The 23604-nt window shown below is 41.3% G+C and overlaps 1 protein-coding gene across 1 annotated transcript in view; it reads right to left on the bottom strand.

Moving 5' to 3' along the window:
- LOC132881601 (zinc finger protein 431-like) overlaps nt 1–23217 on the bottom strand; it is a 64133-nt gene extending 40916 nt beyond the window's left edge. The window contains exons 1-2 of the mRNA XM_060914257.1: nt 23132–23217; nt 22945–23039 (exon numbers count right to left, since the gene is read on the bottom strand). Of these exons, the coding sequence (XP_060770240.1) occupies nt 22945–23013 (69 nt within the window). The 5' untranslated portion in view covers nt 23014–23039; nt 23132–23217. The remainder of the gene's footprint in view (nt 1–22944; nt 23040–23131) is intronic.
- Nucleotides 23218–23604: the final 387 nt, after the last annotated feature.

The following is a 23604-nucleotide window of genomic DNA, read 5'->3' on the forward strand; positions in this document are numbered from 1 at the left end:
ACCCATTCAAAAAAAATAAAATTTAAAAAAAAAAATATATATATATATATATTTAAAAAAAAAATTAAAAAAAAAATAATAATAATAATAATTAAAGCCGCAAGCGGCCTCGACGGGCCCTCGCGCCAGCGGCCAAGGGGGGCGAGGGCATGCGTCCCCGCGAAATACCTTCCACAGCTTCTTCGGCAAGAGACATTACTCCCGCAATGGCGACAAAGAACAGAATTGGACACATGGCAACGATAGGGTCTCGCACTGTACGGTGCTCGGGCCCTAATAATAATAGCGCCCTAATAAGGGTCTTGTAAAGAGTTTGCTTGCCAAGTTTGACAAATCAGAAGCTGCAATATAATTTCTGCCATAACCAGCACCCCCAGGGGCGAAAGTGCACAAAATTAGGCGTACATGTCAGGTGAGCTATGAAGAGTTTGCGTATGAAGTTTGATGACAATTGAGTAAATAGAAGATGAGATATAGATTTTTGAAGAATAAAATTTTTGGTTTTTCCCATGTCAGTAGGTGGCGCTATGCTGTACATGAGCGATTATGAGTTGGAAAAATAAGTGTCTACAACAGCAACGCACTATCACAAGGTAGTGGTGTGAAGCAAAAGCATTATGGAATTATTTACCAAAAACCCATTTTGGAGCAATTGCGTCGGCCAAAAACAGCGCCCCCCATGGACGAAAATTCCCAAAATGTGGTATACATGACATGGGAGGTAGGAAGAGGGTGGCCGTGAAGTTTGACCAAATTTGAGGAAAGACTGGAATTTTTGCCCAAAAATAGCGCCCCCAGTGGCGAAATATCACAGAAAGTGGGTAACATGTCAGAAGCCCAATGAGTGATCTGCTGTGAAGTATGAGCAGTTTTGAGCAAGTAGAAGATTTGTAATGAATTTTTAAGCATGTAAAATGTTGCATTGAAAATTGATTGACGTATAACTTCTGAACGGTTTATGCTACGTGAAACCTATTTAGTAACTTTTGTCAGCCATGTCTGTAGATGATGTGTATCAATTTTGGTGACATTCCTATGAACGGTCTAGGAGGAGTTGCGCCGTCTTCGTGGCCATGCATTTCGCACAAAAGTGAAATTACCTCACTTCCTGTTGGGCGTGGCTAATGCATTGGCATGACATTTTTGTCCGGCTTAGTGAGATACATATGCGTACCAAATGGCATGCCACTACTACAAACTACATGGCAACCAGGCACCTTAATGCGGGAGGCCAAAATCACACCGAGTTAGGGGGCGCTATAGAGGCCCTGAGGCCCACCTGGATCAGGGCTTCTGGTTCTCAGTAGCGGTGGCAGTCTAAGAAAAAGGAGCCAAATTTCGTGCGTTGTCGACCATGGCAAGCACCCCAATAAGGGTCTTGTAAAGAGTTTGCTTGGCAAGTTTGACAAATCAGAAGCTGCAATATCATTTTTGCCATAACCAGCACCCCCAGGGGCGAAAGTGCACAAAATTTGGCGTAGACGTCAGGTGAGCTATGAAGAGTTTGCGTATGAAGTTTGATGACAATTGAGTAAATAGAAGATGAGATATAGATTTTTGAAGAATAAATTTTTTGGTTTTTCCCATGTCAGTAGGTGGCGCTACGCTGTACATGAGCGATTATGAGTTGGAAAAATAAGTGTCTACAACAGCAACGTACTATCACAAGGAAGTGGTGTGAAGGAAAAGCATTATGGAATTATTTACCAAAAACCCGTTTTGGAGCAATTGCGTCGGCCAAAAACAGCGCCCCCCATGGACGAAAATTTCCAAAACGTGGTATACATGACATGGGATGTAGTAAGAGGGTGGCCGTGAAGTTTGACCAAAATTGAGGAAAGACTGGAAGTTTTGCCCAAAAATAGCGCCCCCAGTGGCGAAATATCACAGAAATTGGGGAACATGTCAGAAGCCCAATGAGTGATTTGCGTGTGAAGTATGAGCAGTTTTGAGCAATCAGAAGATTTGTTATGAATTTTTAAGCATGTAAAATTTTGCATCGAAAATTGATTGACGTATAACTTCTGAACGGTTAATCCTACGTGAAACGTATTTAGTAACTTTTGTCAGCCATGTCTGTAGATGATGTGTATCAATTTTGGTGACATTCCTATGAACGGTCTAGGAGGAGTTGCGCCGTCTTCGTGGCCATGCATTTCGCACAAAAGTGAAATTACCTCACTTCCTGTTGGGCGTGGCTAATGCATTGGCATTACATTTTTGTCCGGCTTAGTGAGATACATATGCGTACCAAATTGCATGCCACTACTACAAACTATATGGCAACCAGGCACCTTAATGCGGGAGGCCAAAATCACAACGACTTAGGGGGCGCTATGGAGGCCCTGAGCCCCGGCCAAGTTTGGGCTTCTGGTTCTGAGAAGCGGTGGCAATTCTCGGAACTGGTGCCAAATTTCGTGCGTTTTCGCCCATGGCAAGCGCCCCGAAAATGGCCCAACAGCGGAGAAAAATAAAGAAGAAGAAGAAGACGGAAGAAGAAGAAGAAGAAGACGGAAGAATAATAATAGTGAACTCTTACAAGAACAATAGGGCCTTCGCCCATAGGGCTCGGGCCCTAATAATAATAGCCGACGTCTATGGCTACAAGCCATCAAATGTGTAGACTGGGATGAAAGCACTATCAAAAATGCGTGCGTTTGCAGCACCCACTTCATCATAGGTAAGATCAGGCTATTTATTAAATCTTTCTTTTTTTTATTCTTTCTAGTCTTCGTTTATTGATGTAGCAAAATACTTTGGTAACGTTTGTCTGATTAGCTGGGTCATAGTTACACAATGTAATGAATATTGTTAGCATGTTAGCTTAGCTTTGCATGCAATTTTGTTTAGGAGAGGTCTCGCTTGACTCAAGCAGTCCAGATTTTGTGCCATCATTATTTGTGTATGCCGAAAATCACAATTTTAAAGCAAGGATGGAAAGGTAAAATTGTGTGCCCTCACTCGAAATGCCAACTTACGTTGACTGCTCTAACCTAGCTCCCGCCCCGTTCAGTTTCATTTCTGCTCTCTGCCTCTCGCTTTTTACGCAGCTCTGATTTCTCTTCGCTGCACTCTTTACACTATCATTCCTTTCATGCCATTCCCTCCTGCAAATTGCTGTTTAGTGTTGGTATTTGCTGTTGTAGCTAAAGCCACATTGCCATCACATCACTGGCATAATTTGATTAAAACAAAATGAATATGAATGTCCCATTGTTAATCAAGTTGTACATGCCCGCACATAATCCTATGTGTCTAAAGACTTGTAGGCACGAAGTTTTTCGTGGGTGTACACTGAAGTCTTGTCAATAAGGTACGAGTATATATCTGGCCATTGTATACCAGGGAACTTACTAACATCGTCCGTCCACTCTTTAATTAAATGCGGATCCGGTAGGCGATGTCCACTTGTTAGAGTTAACTTATTTATGTAGCATTCTCGATCTTGTAACGACAATTGTTTTGCATAACCTGACAGCTCATAATGCCGGTCTATGGGCAGTGCCATTGTTTCTGGGTCCAGGCTGCACGCGCATCCTGGCAACGGTCGGTTTGTTTACAAACATGCGAAGGGGTCTATATGGTTCTTTTTCATTGTGGCAGCAGGGGCATGGTCAAGCACCAGTCTGTGAATGGAGAGCGAGCCTGGGGAAGGTGCTGTCTGTGTGTAGTGAGAAGGTGCAGATAAAAGAGGAAAGAAGCAGGGAGTGAGGATCTCTTCCCCTGGCTGAAATGACCGTGCAGTGGCACACAGTTTCTTTTGAAACTGGGGCAAGCACGTTTTGTGTTAAGTGAGAGTTAAAAAATAAAACCGAATGTGACATTGATCCGGCCTGCCTGTTTCAGTGTCCACTAGATCAGGGAAGCCGAGACATTCATCTTTTTGATTTTTGTGTTTGCTAATGTTTTTGCCAAACGTAGTGATCAGAAGTAATAGATTTGGGAATACAAACACTCCACTATCTTTGTAATGCCACTAATAGACTTTCCTAAACTTGACTTGAGCATAATCTCGTGAATTTCCTCTAAAGTTTCTCTAAAGTTTGATTGAAGGAGTGATAGGAGATAGATATATCTCTCTGATCGCAGTTATTAGTTTGGTCCTGCGGTTCCTTTCCTTCCCAATACAGGGTTTTTTCCTTCTCACTATCCGTTACTATAGTCAGTCTTCCATATTTCATTCACACACTCATGTGCTCCATTGTTCTCTCAGGTTGCAAATTTGTATCCCACAATGTGTTGCGAATGGGGAAAGCCCGCCACATGATGCATGACAATATCTTGGATTAGGTCATGCTGAGGCAAGAAAAAAAAAAAATGGCAGGAATTTAGGGCCACAGGGCTCGAAATTCATTCATTGTTCTTTTAGGAAAAAAAAGTAACAAAATTTGAAGTCTGTGCTTCAAATTCAGTAGCTTTCAGTCCACTAAAAAATAATTGAGTGTCAGGGAAAATTCTTTTTATGGCCTAAATTAAAAAAATCTGAAAGGCAGTATACCTTTAACCAAATTAGGGTGGTCATAACCAGGGCTTTGAACCGGTTCAAGGAACGAAAACGAAAACAGGGAACTTTTTCTATTTCACATGGAACAGAAATGAAACCAGAAACTTTATTTTTTTTTATGTTCCGGAACAGAAACGCTTATTAAAAATAATGGTAACCGGTTAATACCGGTTTTTATTTCGTTCCTCAAAGTTTCTGTAGCCTACAAATAGTCATTCTTCTCCTGCGCAAGTTTCTATGACCCGCTGGGGTTCACTTCCTGTGTGACGTTCACTGATTGAATGGAGAGAGCAGGAAGGTGGACTACTAGTGAGTAAGTGCATTACTGAGTGTCTGAGCAAAGAAGAGCCTGAACGATGCAACCTCCCTATTGGCTGTTTGTAAAAATGTATCAATTGTTGCCCTTCCCACGGGAATCATCGCGGGCTCGAGAGACGAGACCTGACGAGTTAGTTCGTTGGTAGCAGAACAAAATGTCTGGACACAAATCGGATTTTCAGAAAAGGAAAGAAAATAAACGGAGGGTCGAAAATACAAAAAAGGAGGCAGAAAATGCAAAACGAGTTTTAAGGTAGGACAAATGGTTACTTTTCTGAGGCAGCCCGCCGTGGCTGCCTGCAGGCTTATTTATTATAGCCCATTTAGTTAAAATAGTTGATATAAAATGTTTATAGTTATGTGATGGTTGTCCTGATTTAGACTGTTTTTTTTTTTTTTTTTTTTTGGGGGGGGGGGGGGGGGGGGGTTTGCGCGATGTTGCACCCGGGTCCAGATTAGGGCAGAACCGGCTCTGGCTACATTTCAGGTGTAGTTTGTTTTATGTATGTATGTACTTGCATAGATGTGTACTTGGTCTTCCAATATGGCGCCTAACAAAATCTCGCGGCGCGGTGACGTCATGCGGTAGCCCTCTATAGGGCCTGACTAGCCTTTGGTAACACACTAAACGAATTCTCTTTCATTTTTGGCACTTTTTCTGTTTGTGTAGATGGGAAGACATACTGAGAATCCAAATCACCAACATTTGAAATAATAATTGTTTTGAATTATTTCTTGTCTTATTTAATGAAGGTTGTAATAGAATTAGCCTACATTTGGCTTAAGCTGGATGAGACAGAGACATAATTTTATAGCCATTTGTTAAACCGCTGACAGGGAACGTAATTAACCGTTCCGGGAACGAAATTTTTTTGTTCTAACCGGTTCAGGAACGTCTATTTAAATGGTGGAACCCAAAACCGGAAACGTTAAAATTCCGTTTCTGTTCGGAATGAACCAATAGGAAAAAAATTCCGGTTCAAAGCCCTGGTCATAACCGTAAACAGTGAAATCTGTATCGTCAAATTGTGATTTTTTTTTTTTTTTTGGTGTATTAACTTTTTGTCACTTGAAAAATGTCCCAAATCGTAGGGGGAACATGCAAATACAAGATCTACCGATTGCTTGATAAAGGACAGAGCACTGAATACAACTAGCATTGCCAATGGGGCTCCCTGGCACGTGTCTACTTCATCATAACACCACAATTGCCTGAGAATGAGTGTGTAACAGCTGGCACCTGGCCATACAGAAACGGGACAAGGAACCGATTCGATGTACTCGGTAGCTGCACTTCGAATGCGCATTCTGTGTGACGTACTTCCTGGTTTCAGAGTTGTTTGCGAGGAGTCTTTTTTCTGCGAGTGTTGGCGTTAAACACTAATCTTTATTTTCTCTACAAATAATTTTCCAGTATCCTTTTCATTTTTGATTCTCCTTTCACTTTCCTTTTTCATTTAAAATTTTTTCAGAAGGCGGCCAAGCCCAGAAGCTTTCTTTTTTCTTCTCCTCCTGCGTAAAGACAACAAGCGGAGGCCATCCACATAGGATCTGCTTTAATATCAACAGATCCTCAATTAAGGTATGTGAATCCATTTATCATGGCACACCTTCAGCTTGTTCAGTGTGCTGAGTGCAGGATGTTTAGTCAGTCTTCCTCTGTCGCTAGTGTTAGCTTTATTTGTGATAAGTGCAGATCAGTTTGCTCTCTGATGGAGAAGATTGCAGCTTTGGAGGTGCGTATCCAGACTTCAGAGAGGATTAGTGAGAATGAGAACAGTGTAGTTTCTGCAGGGGAAAGTGTGGATGCCCTAGGTGGAGTTAGTAATCCCCCAACTCCTGCATTAGAGCCCTCACAGTGGGGCGAATGGGTAATGACTCGGCGGCATAAGCCGAGAGCCAAAGCTACCACTGAGGCTTGCCCACGGGAGCACCACTCCTCTCCGCTTCACGTGTCCAACAGGTTTGCCCTTCTCAGTGATGCACCCGCTGAGAAACCTGAAAGAGCTCTGGTTATAGGGGACTCTATTATACGGCAAGTGAAATTAGCTAGGCCTTTCAGGGCACCAGCAGCTTTAGTCAGGTGTATACTGGGAGCCAGGGTGCCAGACATAGCAGGTAATCTTAGGGTCCTGGGCAAGCACAGGTTCTCAGAGATAGCCATCCACATAGGAGCTAATGATATACATCTTCGTCAGTCTGAGGTTACGAACTCAGGAAGGTGCTGCTCTCATTTCTTGCAGCATAGCTCATAATCTCAGAACAGGCCTAGTTAACTTCTGACAATCCAGAGCCAAGGCCAGGGAGCAGATGAACAGGCTAAACTGACTGTCTGCTAGCTGCACAGTGTCATCACTCAGGGTCCACTACATTGAGACTGTGTCTGTTCTCCGAGCTAAACAAAAAAGTAGAAATACTCAGAGTGAATTTGTTCCAGTAACCTAATCAATATAAAAGTTAGATCATACTGACTGTACAGCCGCTGCCAGCACCTTTGATCGAAAGGTGGGGCTATTAAATATTCGATCTCTTACATTTAAAAGCGCTCATTGTTAATGAACTTATTACTGATCAGGAGTTTAATGTACCGTGATAAACAGAAACTTGGACCAAGTCTAATGAATATATAGCATTAAATGAAGCTAGTCCTCATGGTTACAGTTATGTACACCAGCCTCGTCTATCTGGCAGAGGTGGTGGCGTTGTGGTTATTTATAATGATTATCTAGGTGTAACACAAAAACCTGGCTATAAATTTAATATATTTTAAGTTCTTCATATTAATATAATGTACAACCCCGATTCCAAAAAAGTTGGGACAGAGTACAAATTGTAAATAAAAATGGAATGCAATAATTTACAAATCTCAAACTGATATTGTATTCACAACAGAACAGACAACATATCAAACGTCGAAAGTGAGACATTTTGAAATTTCATGCCAAATATTGGCTCATTTGAAATTTTATGACAACAACACATCTCAAAAAAGTTGGGACAGGGGCAATAAGAGGCTGGAAAAGTTAAAGGTACAAAAAAGGAACAGCTGGAGGACCAAATTGCAACTCATTAGGTCAATTGGCAATAGGTCATTAACATGACTGGGTATAAAAAGAGCATCTTGGAGTGGCAGTGGCTCTCAGAAGTAAAGATGGGAAGGGGATCACCAATCCCCCTAATTCTGCGCCGACAAATAGTGGAGCAATATCAGAAAGGAGTTCGGCAGTGTAAAATTGCAAAGAGTTTGAACAGATCATCATCTACAGTGCATGTCATCATCAAAAGATTCAGAGAATCTGGAAGAATCTCTGTGCGTAAGGGTCAAGGCCGGAAAACCATACTGGGTGCCCGTGATCTTTGGGCCCTTAGACGGCACTGCATCACATACAGGCATGCTTCTGTATTGGAAATCACAAAATGGGCTCAGGAATATTTCCAGAGAACATTATCTGTGAACACAATTCACCATGCCATCCGCCGTTGCCAGCTAAAACTCTATAGTTCAAAGAAGAAGCCGTATCTAAACATGATCCAGAAGCGCAGACATCTTCTCTGGGCCAAAGCTCATTTAAAATGGACTGTGGCAAAGTGGAAAACTGTTCTGTGGTCAGATGAATCAAAATTTGAAGTTCTTTATGGAAATCAGGGACGCCGTGTCATTCGGACTAAAGAGGAGGAGGACGACCCAAGTTGTTATCAGCGCTCAGTTCAGAAGCCTGCATCTCTGATGGTATGGGGTTGCATTAGTGCATGTGGCATGGGCAGCTTACACATCTGGAAAGACACCATCAATGCTGAAAGGTATATCCAGGTTCTAGAGCAACATATGCTCCCATCCAGATGACGTCTCTTTCAGGGAAGACCTTGCATTTTCCAACATGACAATGCCAAACCACATACTGCATCAATTACAGCATCATGGCTGCGTAGAAGAAGGGTCCGGGTACTGAACTGGCCAGCCTGCAGTCCAGATCTTTCACCCATAGAAAACATTTGGCACATCATAAAACGGAAGATACGACAAAAAAGACCTAAGACAGTTGAGCAACTAGAATCCTACATTAGACAAAAATGGGTTAACATTCCTATCCCTAAACTTGAGCAACTTGTCTCCTCAGTCCCCAGACATTTACAGACTGTTGTAAAGAGAAAAGGGGATGTCTCACAGTGGTAAACATGGCCTTGTCCCAACTTTTTTGAGATGTGTTGTTGTCATGAAATTTAAAAAAATCACCTAATTTTTCTCTTTAAATGATACATTTTCTCGGTTTAAACATTTGATATGTCATCTATGTTCTATTATGAATAAAATATGGAATTTTGAAACTTCCACATCATTGCATTCCGTTTTTATTTACAATTTGTACTTTGTCCCAACTTTTTTGGAATCGGGGTTATATGTAGCCTCGAAAAATAAGTCTACCCAATTAATTCCATTACTTATTATTTACAGGCCCCCTTACTAATTTGAGGTCGGACAACTTAAGTGGCAATTTAACAGTTGACAATATAACTATCAGATCAGCAATTAGAATGTTTTACTCCCCTGAGAGAAATCAAATTAATTTCATTAATCTTCGCATCAAAATCCTCAACTTGTGGACTAGATCCCTTACTTACATGACTATTCAAACAGATAATACCTGAAGTAATTGAACCGCTTCTAAAAATAATAAATTCTTCTCTTAGGATTGGCTATGTACCCAAATCCTTTAAGCTAGCAGTTATCAAACCCCGATTAAAAAAAAAGAAAAAAATCTGGCCTTGATCCCTGTCAGCTGTCCAGTTATCGGCCAATATCAAACCTCCCCTTTATCTCCAAGATCCTAGAAAAAGCTGTCGCACAGCAGTTACACTCATATTTACATAGGAATAACATCCATGAAATGTATCAGTCAGGATTTAGACCTCATCATAACACAAAGACAGCTCTGGTTAAAGTAGTAAATGACCTACTGTTGGCATCTGATCAGGGCTGTCTCACATTGCTTGTGTTGCTTGACTTTAGTGCAGCATTTGATACCACTGATCATTCCATTCTTCTGGATAGACTAGAAAATGTTGTGGGAGTCAAGGGAACGGCCCTCTCCTGGCTCAGCTCTTATAAGTACGACATTAGTTTCCACTGTTATTCTGATGACACACAGTTGTATGTTTCCGCAAAACCAGATGAGAGACACCAGCTTAACAGAATTGAGGAATGTGTAAAGGACATTAGATGCTTATGAACTTCCATCTCCTTAACTCTGACAAAACTGAAGTATGTGTCCTCGGACCACATGCAGCTACAAGTAGGTTTTCTGATCACGCAGTAACTCTGGATGGCCTTTCTGTTTCTTCATGTGTAGCAATAAAAGACCTCAGGGTGATTATTGACCCCAGTCTTTCATTTGAAACTCATATTGATAACATTACCCGGATAGCTTTCTTTCATCTCAGAAATATTGTTAAGATAAGAAACTTAATGTCACTACACAATGCAGAAAAACTAGTTCATGCTTTTGTTACCTCCAGGTTGGATCACTGGAATGCCTTACTGTCTGGATGTTCCAATGAATGCATAAACAAGCTCCAGTTGGCTCAAAATGCAGCAGCAAGAGTCCTTACTAGAACTAGAAAATATGACCACATCACCCGTCTTATCCACACTGCATTGGCTCCCAAACAAATTTCATATAGTTTATAAAATACTACTACTGACCTTCAAAGCACTGAATGGTCTTGCGTCACAGTCCCTGAGCGAACTTCTAGTCCTTTATGACTCACCACGCCTACTTAGATCAAAACGTACAGGCTATCTGCTGGTACCTCGTATAGTGAAGGCTACATCAGGGGGCAGAGCCTTTCCTTACAAAGCCCCACAGTTATGGAACAGCCTTCCAAGTAGTGTTCGGGAATCAGACACAGTCTCAGCGTTTAAGTCTAGGCTGAAAACATATCTATTTCGTCAAGCCTTTTGTTAAGTGTGTTTATGAGGTAAAGGAGTAGATCTGGAGGGTCCTCAGACAGAGTGTTTTGGTAAATTGGGATGTATGGATGCTGTCAGTCCCCCACTCACTTGTTCATTTGAGTTTGTTGACTGTGTAATGGCTGGCTGCTTTACGTCCTGGGGCTCCCTCATGCCTGTGTTACCTTCTGGCTCTCCCCTTTTAGGTATGCTGTCATAGTTAGTTTTGCCGGAGTCCCTGCTTGCACTCAGTGCAAAACGTATACTGTTCCTACTCATTAAGTGACGTTGGGCATACCCAACAACTTGTGTTTTCTCTCCCTCTCTTTTTTCTCCCCTCCCTACTCTGTCTGCCCTTCTGAGTTACATGCCAATCCTGAGATCGAGATGCTGACCTCTTCTGCTCCTCGGACCTGCCTGATCCATTCTGATGCCCTATGTCTGGCTGGAGTCTCATCACATTGCTCCTGTGGAGGACGGCTCCACATAGAAAGTTGAAAGTCACACTTGGAAGACGCTCTGGACACTTACAGTAATGCTTTTATGGTTGAGGACTGCAGTTGTCATGAACAGTTTATAGCATCAAAAAAAAAATAAATATATTACGTTCATTATGTCTTCTTCTTAAATCAAAATAATTAGTTTTTCTTTTGTTTCAGACATGTAAAAGCTTTTTACTTTTACCTGACATGTTTCGACGGTGTAACTTCCGTCTTCATCAGAGGGTCACGAGTTTATAGCATCAATGAAACAGACTTCATGTTAAAACTTAAAAATATGTTATCACCCAAATGAGGATGATAACATGTTCCTTTCTGAGTCTGAGTCGTCTCGAGGTTTCTTCCTCATGTCGTCTGAGGGAGTTTTTCCTTGCCACTCTCACCCCAGGCTTGCTCATTGGGGATAGATTAGGGATAAAGGTAGCTCATGTTTCAAATCATTAAAATTCTGTAAAGCTGCTTTGCGACAACGTCTATTGTTAAAAACACTATAAAAATAAACTTGAATTGAGGGCTGTTTCATGAGATTTGCTATATCGGAAACTACAATATGGAAATGATGGAAGAGGAATGACAACGGGGACAGATGAAGTGCTAGTAACCTCTCTGTCCCTGCAACAGTCCCTCTACGTGGCGAAAAGTCACATGGGACAGAAGAGGACACTGAAAACATCAGGACTTAATTGGACTGAGATGGATGCACATATTTACAAATCATTAGTTCTGAGCCAGTGTGTTAATCTCTAGCTGTGATTTTTGTTTTAAATCACTGGACTCTGACTTTAAAGTCAGAAAGGGGGAATGTGGTGATTTTATATGTACAGTTAGGTCCATAAATATTTGGACAGAGTCAACATTTTTCTAATATTGGTTCTGTACATTACCACAATGAATTTTGAACAAAACAATTCAGATGCAGTTGAAGTTCAGACTTTCAGCTTTAATTCAGTGGGTTGAACAAAATGATTGCATAAAAATGTGAGGAACTAAAGCATTTTTTAAACACAATCCCTTCATTTCAGGAGCTCAAAAGCAATTGGACAAATTAAATAAAATGTTCATTTCTAATACTTGGTTGAAAACCCTTTGTTGGCAATGACTGCCTGAAGTCTTGAACTCATGGACATCACCAGACGCTGTTTCTCCTCCTTTTTAATGCTCTGCCAGGCCTTTACTGCAGCGGTTTTCAGTTGCTGTTTGTTTGTGGGCCTTTCTGTCTGAAGTTTAGTCTTTAACAAGTGAAATGCATGCTCAATTGGGTTGAGATCAGGTGACTGACTTGGCCATTCAAGAATATTCCACTTCTTTGCTTTAATAAACTCCTGGGTTGCTTTGGCTTTATGTTTTGGGTCATTGTCCATCTGTATTATGAAACGCCGACCAATCAGTTTGGCTGCATTTGGCTGGATTTGAGCACACAGTATGTCTCTGAATACCTCAGAATTCATCCGGCTGCTTCTGTCCTGTGTCACATCAATAAACACAAGTGACCCAGTGCCACTAGCAGCCATGCATGCCCAAGCCATCACACTGCCTCTGCCGTGTTTTACAGATGATGTGGTATGCTTTGGATCATGAGCTGTACCATGCCTTCGCCATACTTTTTTCTTTCCATCATTCTGGTCGAGGTTGATCTTGGTTTCATCTGTCCAAAGAATGTTCTTGCAGAACTGTGCTGGCTTTTTTAGATGTTTTTTAGCAAACTCCAATCTAGCCTTTTTATTCTTGAGGCTTATGAGTGGCTTGCACCGTGCAGTGAACCCTCTGTATTTACTTTCATGCAGTCTTCTCTTTATGGCAGATTTGGATATTGATACGCCTACCTCCTGGAGAGTGTTGTTCACTTGGTTGGCTGTTGTGAAGGGGTTTCTCTTCACCATGGAAATTATTCTGCGATCATCCACCACTGTTGTCTTCTGTGGGCGTCCAGGTCTTTTTGCATTGATGAGTTCACCAGTGCTCTCTTTCTTTCTCAGGATGTACCAAACTGTAGATTTTGCCACTCCTAATATTGTAGCAATTTCTTGGATGGGTTTTTTCTGTTTTCGCAGCTTAAGGATGGCTTGTTTCACCTGCATGGAGAGCTCCTTTGACCGCATGCTTTCTTCACAGCAAAATCTTCCAAATGCAAGCACCACACCTCAAATCAACTCCAGGCCTTTTGTCTGCTTAATTGAGAATGACATAACGAAGGAACTGCCCACACCTGCCCATGAAATAGCCTTTGAGTCAATTGTCCAATTACTTTTGGTCCCTTTAAAAACAGGGTGGCACATGTTAAGGAGCTGAAACTCCTAAACCCTTCATCCAATTTTAATGTGGATACCCTCAAATGAAAGCTGAAAGTCTGGACTTTATGTCCATGTCCATTATATAACTATAACTTGAATATGTTTCAGTAAACAGGTACAAAAACAAAATGTGTCAGTGTCCAAATATATATGTAACCACACACATAACTTGATGTAATCACACAAGCAAGAATTTGTTTGCATTTTGATTCAAAGCCAGTCATGATGATTTTCAGTAAAAAGAAAAAGCACAAACTTGTGAAAGTTCACACTTGTGAAATTCCTCTCTGCATTTAACCCATCTGAAGCAGTGAACACACACATGCGCACACACACACGTGAGCAATGAGCGCGCACACATACCCAGAGCATTGGGCAGCCATGCTAACAGCACCCGGGGAGCAGCTGGGAGTAATGGCCCTTTTCCACTACCCTTTTTCAGCTCACTTCAGCCCGACACGGCTCACGTTTCGACTACCAAAAAACAGCACGACTCGGCTCGCTTCAGCCCTGCTTAGCCCCTAAAACTCGCACCGTTTTGGAGTGGGGCTGAAGCGAGCCAAAGCGAGCCAAGTGAGTCTGGGGGCGTGAGCAGACACTCCCCTGTGCACTGATTGGTGAGGAGGAGTGTCCTCACATGCCCACACACGCCCCGCGAGCACGCTGGGATCTGTAAACACCGCAAACCCGGAAGAAGAATAATTACGAATTATGAGAATTTCTGAAGCCTTATGCGCCTCGCCTCATCTATACGCTCTTGCCAGTATCTGTTCGCGTTGTCGGTGACAACAAGCCACAGCACCAAGACCAGCAACACTAACGACTCCATGTCCTCCATGTTTATTGTTTACTATTCGGGTCGTGAGACTACCGCTTAAAAGCTCACTGATGTCACTGTTTGCGCTGCTTAACGACATCACGTAACGTCCACCCACTTTCGCTAACTCCACCCAATGTGTCCACCCACTTCCAGCCAGCACGGTTCAGCGCGGTTGTAGTCGAAATGCAACTCCAACAGCCCCGCTCAGCTCGACTCAGCACGGCACGGCTCAGCCCGACTCAGCCGCGTTTGTAGTGGAAAAGCGGCATTAGTTGCCTCACTCAAGGGCACCTCAGCCCAAGGCCGTCCCATATTAACCTAACCGCATGTCTTTGGACTGTGGGGGAAACCGGAGCACCCAGAGGAAACCCACCCAGACATGGGGAGAACATGCAAACTCCACACAGAAAGGCCTCTGCCGGCCGCTGGGCTCGAACCCAGAATTGTGAGGCGACCCTGCTAACCACTTACACCACCGTGCCGCCCACGAGTTAATTTTACTTGGGGGGGGGGGGGGGGGGGGGGGGGGAGACAAATAGATTGGTCAAGGCATTATGTTGTTGTACAACCTTGTAAACATGTGTTAAACCAGAATAAAACCTTGTTTAGAACAACATTTTTAGTTAGCTCAGGGAGGGAGGGAGGGATGGATGGATTGAAAAACCAAACACAAAACATGACATCAATGCCACGCTGAAAATATTGGTGGAGACAACGTCTTGAACCAATCAGAATTCATTATATTTATCAAGATTTATGCCAGAACACCATAAAAAAAGGTATGATTTGTGACTTGGAGTCAGATCACTCTGCAGATGACTCAGCTTTTGTCAAGTGATTTATTAAAAAGTCTAAGGGCCCGTTTACACAAGGATGCTGTCGGGTAAAAACGACTAAATATTTTATCGGAAGTGCCTTTCGTCTACACGGGGACGGCGTTTCCGAGGCTGAAAAACGGAAAAAATTGAAAATGCCTTCCAGAGTGGATAAGTTAAAAACAGCCCCCGTTGCGTATCCGTCTAAACTACCCAATACGCGAAACTCTGCTCGGATCTGCTCATGTCGGGTACGTGTTTACGTCATACATATGTCATATACTGTACATGCCAGCCCGGGAAGTAAGAAAGTAAGTCAAAAAGTAAGAGCGTGTCTGATTACATCGATCCAATGGACCTTCAAGCTGCTCTGGCAGCTTTAATAAACGTCCAGGAGTCCTTCGAACATCTATACCGAATCTGCACATATACCGTTAATGAACAGAGGCGGGTATAGAGTGCTTCAAGGTCAGCGCGAACCCAGCGGCGGCCATATTGGAAGTCAAAGCGTGCTGTGTCAGTGCATTGTTTTTGTTGTCCAGCGAAGCAAAAAGGGGTGACAATGCCGAATACGTGCGTCATTGTTGGCTGTAGTAGCCGGGGGAAAAGGGTGGCAAAAGCTTCCACAGACTCCCTAAAGTCGTGACTAACCAGGGAATTGCAGCACAGGAGAAAAGCGAGCGGAGGAGACGACAGTGGCTGGCTGCCATTAACCGATCAAATTTAGGACAACTTGACTGTCTCCGGATTTGTTCTGATCACTTTGTGACAGGTAGGTTAATATTGTCTTGAATTTCATAGTTACTAAAATAGTTATTTTAATTTCATAGTTACCGGTAGCATCCAGTCTGCCGGCTGTTGTGTGACCGTCGTTCTTTCCCTCAGTCTCCTGGCTGCTTCAACATAAAACAGGGAAGCAACATGGGAGCAACATTCCCCAAGTCCAGCAACGCAGTTGCAATGTGCACACAAAATAGCATGTCTCTTGTCAACTATTATCCAGGGGTGTAGACTAGGCTGGGATAGTCTCTGCGAGTGTAACACTTTCCCTCTGATCACTTTTGTCTCTCCGTCTTCAGCAGTAAACACAGACACATCGCGGACCCAACCAGACACAAATCTATCGTATGCTTCCATGCTCTTGTAGTTCTGGAAATCCTTTAGTTCACAAAATGGACTTGGGTGAACCACTAGATAGTTCACAAGATCTATGTATGTTAAATGCGGCAACAAGCTGGGGTCAGCTTTCCATTCCTTCTCACTAACAGTGTATGGATCTACATTCCCAATGAAACGTACCTTCTCAGCATAACGCTCCCGTGCCTGCTTATCCAAACTTTCACAGTAGTGCTCCATCACTTCAGATGTCTAAATTCTTAAAAAATCCAAGCTTCTAAGCCCTCTAACGCGGAAACGAATCGGTGAATGTGTACTCTATGATGTATACTCTATCCGCACTCTGGCGCGAGTGACTTCCAAGATGGCCGCGCCGACCGCATGGTTACTATTTTTAGCATTATCTCAGAGCCCTCTATTGTATGCTCTTACTTTTTTACTTACTTTCTTACTTACCATAGCCAGAGTAGTCAAAGTTTTCGCGGCGCAGATGTGCAGATCAGACAAGACGGAAGACGTTGCGCATGCGTGCAGACATAGCGGAGGTCTTTCACAGCACCACCTAGCTGCCTGGCATGCACATCCAATTGGATTCCACACATTTATGCGTCACCGTATAGACGCAGATTTCCTCCTTGAAAACAGTCGTGTAGACGCGGAAAAAAGTGAGAACGAAAACGGACTTTTGCGTTTTTGTTTCAGACCGTCCCTGTGTAAAGTGGGCCTAAACTTTTCTGCAACCTCTTTGACTTTGAATTATTTTTGTTTGAGAGAATTTCCAGGACAGACACAGAAGAAGGAAAAAAAAAAAATGTCGTGTCCCACATTTGGATTTTCGTCTCTGAGAAAAATCCGAGATTTAACAATTTAATTCTGGAACCATCTTGATTGTTGGTTGATTCTGTTTCAGATCACTCGGAGGCTGTAAAAGCCTGGAGACCCAAATAAGTTCATTCCGAAGCATCACCCATTTTGGGGCTATTGCCATAGGGAAGGAAAGTGAAACACAGCGATCCTAGTGGTAGCGTTTCTAAGCCGAGAGCCATACTATTGAAAATCCCATAGACCTGATTTTTAAAAAAAATCCCATGAAGTTATGATGTGGAACTTGTACACCCCCAAAAAATATGTTGTATATATTGGGATTATCTACTAACTGTGAAAGTATCAGGTGAAGTTTCGCTGTCTTTTAAAAGATCGAAATTGCGCCTAACCTGTCAGAAACGGACTACAACCAAACTGTCTAGTCAGAGTCGCTCATGTTACGTCAGCAGTAGGCTTGATAAGTTTTGTTCTTCATACTAGCCGTTACGAGTGCTGACAGCTCTCCCTGTGAATAGCGGCAGGTGACTACATGCCCTGATCTGTAATGGTTATCCCCACGAGGGATGCATTTCTTATTGGTACAGAAATACTCCGCCATCCACGCTATACAAATCGGCATGTTGATGTAGGCTACTCGCCGGCCGCTACCTGCTACAGATTTGGAAAGGCGCTAGACTTACGGTGACGTCGGGTCCATGCAGTCTTTGATCAGCTTATTAAAAAACATTCTAAACAATTCAAATCGGTGGAAAAAATAAAGTATGATCACCAGGATCGATAGAGCTGCCTGACATGCACAACATATGGAAGCCATTGTCTTAACTTTGAAGTGTAACCCGAAATGTAATTTTTTGAAAAGATATTCCCATTCATTTTGCCATAGAGGTTGGAACGCATCCAGTAGGGCAGGGGTTTTCAAAGTGTGGGAGAGTCAGCCCCCCCCCCAGAGAGCAAATAAACAACAGCGCCCCCCCCTTACAATTTTTGTTGTTGCTATACTTAATGTTCCATTCGTATTTTAAAAAAATGGTTGTTGTACACATTATTTTTTTTCTTTTACACATTTTAAACATGTGCTTTTTGAAAACTTTTTTTTACACATTTTAAACGTGCTTTTTTAAAACCTCTTTTGTACACATTTTAAACATCTGTGCTTTTTTAAAACATCTTTAAACATTTGTGCTTTCTTAAAACCTCTTTTGTACACATTTTAAACATCTGTGCTTTTTTAAAACCTCTTTTTTACACATTTTAAACATCTGTGCTTTTCTTAAAAAAAAAACATATTGTTTTACACATTTTAAACATCTCATAGCATCGTTAGCTAGCACCTCTTGGCAGACAACACACTGTGGCAGTGGAGCATCTTCAGATCCAGTCCACGAAAATCCAAACTTTAAATAATCGTGGTCATACTTCCTTCTTTTTTTGCTTGGCCCAGACTCTGTCTCCTCACTCACTGTAGCTTTAGGTACTAAAAATCGATCCATTTTGTCTCTGGCAAAGGCTAGCTGAAGTTCGCTAAATGTCCGCAATAGTAACTTATTCTGGTTTATTTTTCCTCACGTTGCGCCCCCCCCCGAAGAACTCTGGCGCCCCCTAGGGGAGGTGCGCCCCACACTTTGAAAAGCCCTGCAGCAGGGGGCGATGAGATTACTTTCCCTCCCTATTGGTCCATGACACTGAAAGGTATTTACAGTGCAGCATGTATTTCCACCAAGGGCACAGATGGCACTGGGGACCGGGGGGGACATGTCCCCCCCCAGATTTATTTATTTATTTATATATATATATATATATATATATATATATATATATATATATATATATATATATTTTTTTTTTTTTTTTTTTTATATATACACGTCCCCCCCACCCACCGTCCCTACGTAAGACGGCAAGCATAGGTAGAAAAAGTGAGGATTAATGTTCCGTTAGTTAGGCTAATTTACATTGCAGCACAAAGTTGAAATGGAAATGGCAGCAGCAGTAGCCTTGTCAGTGATCAATCCACATTACACCGATTCAAGAAGGGGAAAGGCTGGAGCAGATCCTTGCAGAGTTGGGAAAGCAAGGTGTTCAATTTTCCACGTAATTCTCGGTTAATAACACTGCACAGCTCATCCATTTGATAGCAACAGTGTTTCTGCTACGACTAATGGTGCGTTCAGTTGTACTCGTAAGTTGGAAGTTTGAAGTCATGTTCCATGATGTCCCAGTTTTTAAACTGGGAAGCGCTCAGTTCTGAGGTTATGTTGCTCAGAGCTCCAAGTTCCGACTTCCAATGTAAATGTAACGCACCATCTCGACCCCGGGGTCCTAAGGGGAGCTGGGGACTTTGCCTGTCGCGGTAACCATAGTGATCATAAACAACTGTCTAATGACTGACCTGGTGATCTTTCTGCCACATTAAGCCAGAGAAGAGGGAAAAAAATCACAGCGTTTGTTTCAAGAACCAAAAGATGTAAATATCCTATGCCTGTTGACTTTCCCAGATGTGATAAATACTTGTTTTGTAATGTTGAGTAGCTAGTCTGATAATAATAAGAAGGAATTTGGACTTACCTGAAGTAGGCTAAATGTAAAATAACAGCATTCTAGGCTGTAGGTGAATATCTTTTAATGTTATTTTTACGTATAATGTTATTTTAGTAAGCAGCAACTGTTAACTGAAATTATGAGATTTAAGATGTTAACATTGTCCTCCTGGCCTGCAGGCAATCCCTGGTGGGGTCAACAATGAAAAAACAATTACAGCGTTTTTTCAAAAACCGAGCAATGTAAGTATCATATTGCCTGTTAACTTTCCCAGATGTGGCAGATATTCTTTTTATAATGTTGAGTAGCTAGTCTGACAATAATAAGAAGGCATTTGCACTTACCTGAAGTGGGCTAAATGTGAAATAACAAGCTTTTTAGGCTGTTATTAATATTATTATTAATGTTATTTTAGTAAGCAACTTTTAACTCAAATTACATGACTCAAAAAAGGCTCAATGGCACTGCGGTGTGCCATATTCACCAAGACAGACAAGATATTGCCCAGGATGAGTAGCATGCTATAGATGCACAATGGTGTAACATAGGGAAAAAAAAAAATTCAGGTTTTGATTTTATGTACTGAAATAACTATTAGTCACAATTTTTACAATATCTATATAAATTAGTTTTTACCCATTTTAACCTTGAAATCAGCATTTTAATGATTACCCATAATGCATTGTTTATCGCGCTAAAACAAGCAAAAACGTCATAAGACAGTGGAAATACTACCTTCACGTGGCATCTTTCTTGATCGCACGTGCCTAGAAGCGTACCTTCTAGAACATTCCTGGGTGGTCACGGACTGTCACGTAGCCTAGTTCGGTTGTGAAACTCGCTAGGATGGAGTATTTTCGCGAGTTTAGTGGCAAACTTTTGTGCCGCAATTTCTCTATTCTCGAAATTTGTAACCTGAAACCCTACAAGAAATGTTTCATAATGTTTGGGATTTTGAAAAATGCTTCAAGCAAGTTTATTTCGCTGTATTTTTCCGTGAAACTTGGCATAAATCATCCTTAAGTGATGAGCATGACATCGTTATTTTGGTATGGCTCACGGAGTTAGTTGGAAGCGGGAGAAATGAGAGTTTCTCAACTACAGCAGCACTTCTCACCATAGATGGCTGGCGTGTTTCACAGCGTTTGGGATTTACTAAATCGACTAAATCTCTAGATCTACTGAAGCTACGAGGATATAAATCACCAGGATTCTAATTTACTGGGTGAGAAGTATTATATATTTTTTTGAAAGGTTTATTCGCACTACAAGTCCATGAAAGTTGGAATTGTTCATGAAGGGGTTAATTAGATTTTGGTAGCGTGACGCGCACAACAAGCAAAAGGAAAAAAATTTCTTCCGAATTTCCTTGCTTTATCAAAATTATTTTTTGATACATTAAAAGACTGTTTATAATATTTAAGCAATTTTTTATTCTAGAGAATATTTGATCAAAACTTTCAAAACAGCATTCAAAGCGAGTTTTCACGGGTGTAAATGTTACGCGTGACGTCCATAATTACGTTAAATTTTAAGAACTAAAATTCTGTTAAAAATTCTAGATTTGTGCTATCATTCTGGGGTTTTGCTACATAATACTTTAGGGAGTTCTCTTACAATGCTGAAAATTCAATGAGTTTTGGCGAAATTCTAGAAAAGTTATTTACATTTTAACGCGCCCGATAGCGATTGTGCTCACACAGCGTGCTACTCATACCAGCAATATGTTCAGGGAAATGAAAGGAGGAGAAATGTTTTGGGGACCTATTGAGTCTGCTTCTAGATGGTAAATTTGTTTGGCTGCAGAGGGAAATGTTTTTTTTTTTCAATCAATTTTGTTTATTGGAAAAAACACTTATTTTTGTGTGTGTGAATCTTTTGTTCAAGTGTTTATACTTCTGTTTTCATACACATTTTATGTTTCTAATCATTTACATGAAGGCACGAGTGTGAATCATTTCAATTTTAATTTTGTTATTAAATATTTTTGGACATTTCCCTTTTTGTTAGAAGTTACAGTTTCTGTGATGAGATTCTTCATCCTGCTGAGATCAGCAAATGTTTAAATAAAACATGCAGAAGACATGAAGTTTTGGAGTGTGATTAACATAAGAGCAATTCCAGCGTTATGGACGTGACACTTGAACTCAAAATGGCAACAAATGACCCAGTGCATGTTTTATTGTCTCCCAGTATTTAAACAGGTGTTGCATATTTTAAGGCTGTACCATACTGGAGAAGTGATAGAACAAGAACAATTCCCATAGTACATCTAGGGCATGCCAGAAAATGCCAATAAAAGATGCGTTATGGATGTGACAGAAAAAGTATCACTTTTCTTGGGTGACTGTACATTTTTATCAAACTCTGTGAAATTGTAAACCTAATGTCGAAATGGAGATATCCATTTGATAGAGGGGACCAAGGTGAATATTAAAAAATCTTTGTTTAAAATATTTTGTATTTCATGCAGAGTTTCGGAAGGAAAAGTCAGCGTTATGGATGTGACGAAATTCCGTTATGGATGTGACGCGTCTGAAATAGACATGGCGTATGTTTAGAAAATCAGCAATTTAACCACCCTTTGAAAAACTCTCTAAATATCAGCTAAAACTATCAAAGTTCTTAAATAATATTTAGGATGGCTATTGTTTTGCTGTTTTGTGGATTTTAGCATACATTTCTGTGGCTTGTGGCAATAATATCGAATTGTACATGATCAAAGTTGATTTTAGCTTGGGGTTTACATTATAAGAAAGAAAGACTGACAGTGACATATTAGGTTGGTTACAAATTGGTTCAGCTTATTCACATCTGTAAAACACAGGCCTAGGTGAGATCTCTGGGAGTGGTTTTGATGTATTACATGTTGCTTTATTTTTGCATGGTGAGGTTGACATTTACATGGAATTGCCCATACCAGACAAATAACAATTTGATCATGTATGGCTAGTGTTGACCAGGTAGGCCTTTGTCTACCAATATTCATTCAGTTAGAAAACTCACGATTCTAATGTATATTGAAGCTTCAGTACACACACACACACATATATATATATCAAACTTGCTCCAGATTGAGAAGCAAAACTGATAAACCAAAATGAAATCAATGTCTTTATTAATAATCTGAAGGCCACATAAAGTGTGAGCCCTGACCTGAAGGGTTCTGCTTGCTGCATCTGCTGCTGTAATGATCACTTATTTAGAAATAAATTCACAGAGTTTTAAAAATAAAACAAAATAGAAATCAGACCCATGAATAAACTTTACCTTTGAGGCAGCAGCAGCAGGAGTCTGTGGAGATTTTCCTAAAGAGGGCCGTGTGGACTCTGAGTTCATTATAACGGGTGAAAAGAATCAGGACACTGGAAGAAGAAAAACACAGAGACTCAGGAGTCCAGAATCTCCACTACCTGTTAACCCAACAGCTCAGGTGGGAAGCTTCACATTAACTCACCTTTAATGATGTTACAGAAAGGATGAACTTAAACGAAGCGTGCACTCTTTCACAAAGCTCTGTATCCTGCTCAGTCTTTTTTTTTTCGGCCGTTGGAAAACAACGAATCGGTCCATCACCGCCATCTAGTGTTCTGGAGTGTAGATTAGAAATTCTCGGATTGTCGTTGTTTAAACACACACACACACCTTATGATGTTCCACATGCTGATTAGAGATACTGAAATTGTATATTTCACTAATATATTGGGAAGTGGTTACCACAGTCCTCTCACAGCAAGAAGGTTCTGGGTTCGAGCCCAGTGGCCGGTGGTGGCCTTTCTGTGTGGAGTTTGTATACGCTACCGTTCAAAAGTTCAGGGTCACCCAGACAATTTTGTGTTTTCCATGAAAAGTCACACTTTTATTTACCACCATAAGTTGTAAAATGAATAGAAAATATAGTCGAGACATTTTTCTGGCCATTTTGAGCAT

The sequence above is a fragment of the Neoarius graeffei genome, chromosome 1, assembly GCF_027579695.1.
Source record: "Neoarius graeffei isolate fNeoGra1 chromosome 1, fNeoGra1.pri, whole genome shotgun sequence".
Classification (NCBI taxonomy): domain Eukaryota; kingdom Metazoa; phylum Chordata; class Actinopteri; order Siluriformes; family Ariidae; genus Neoarius; species Neoarius graeffei.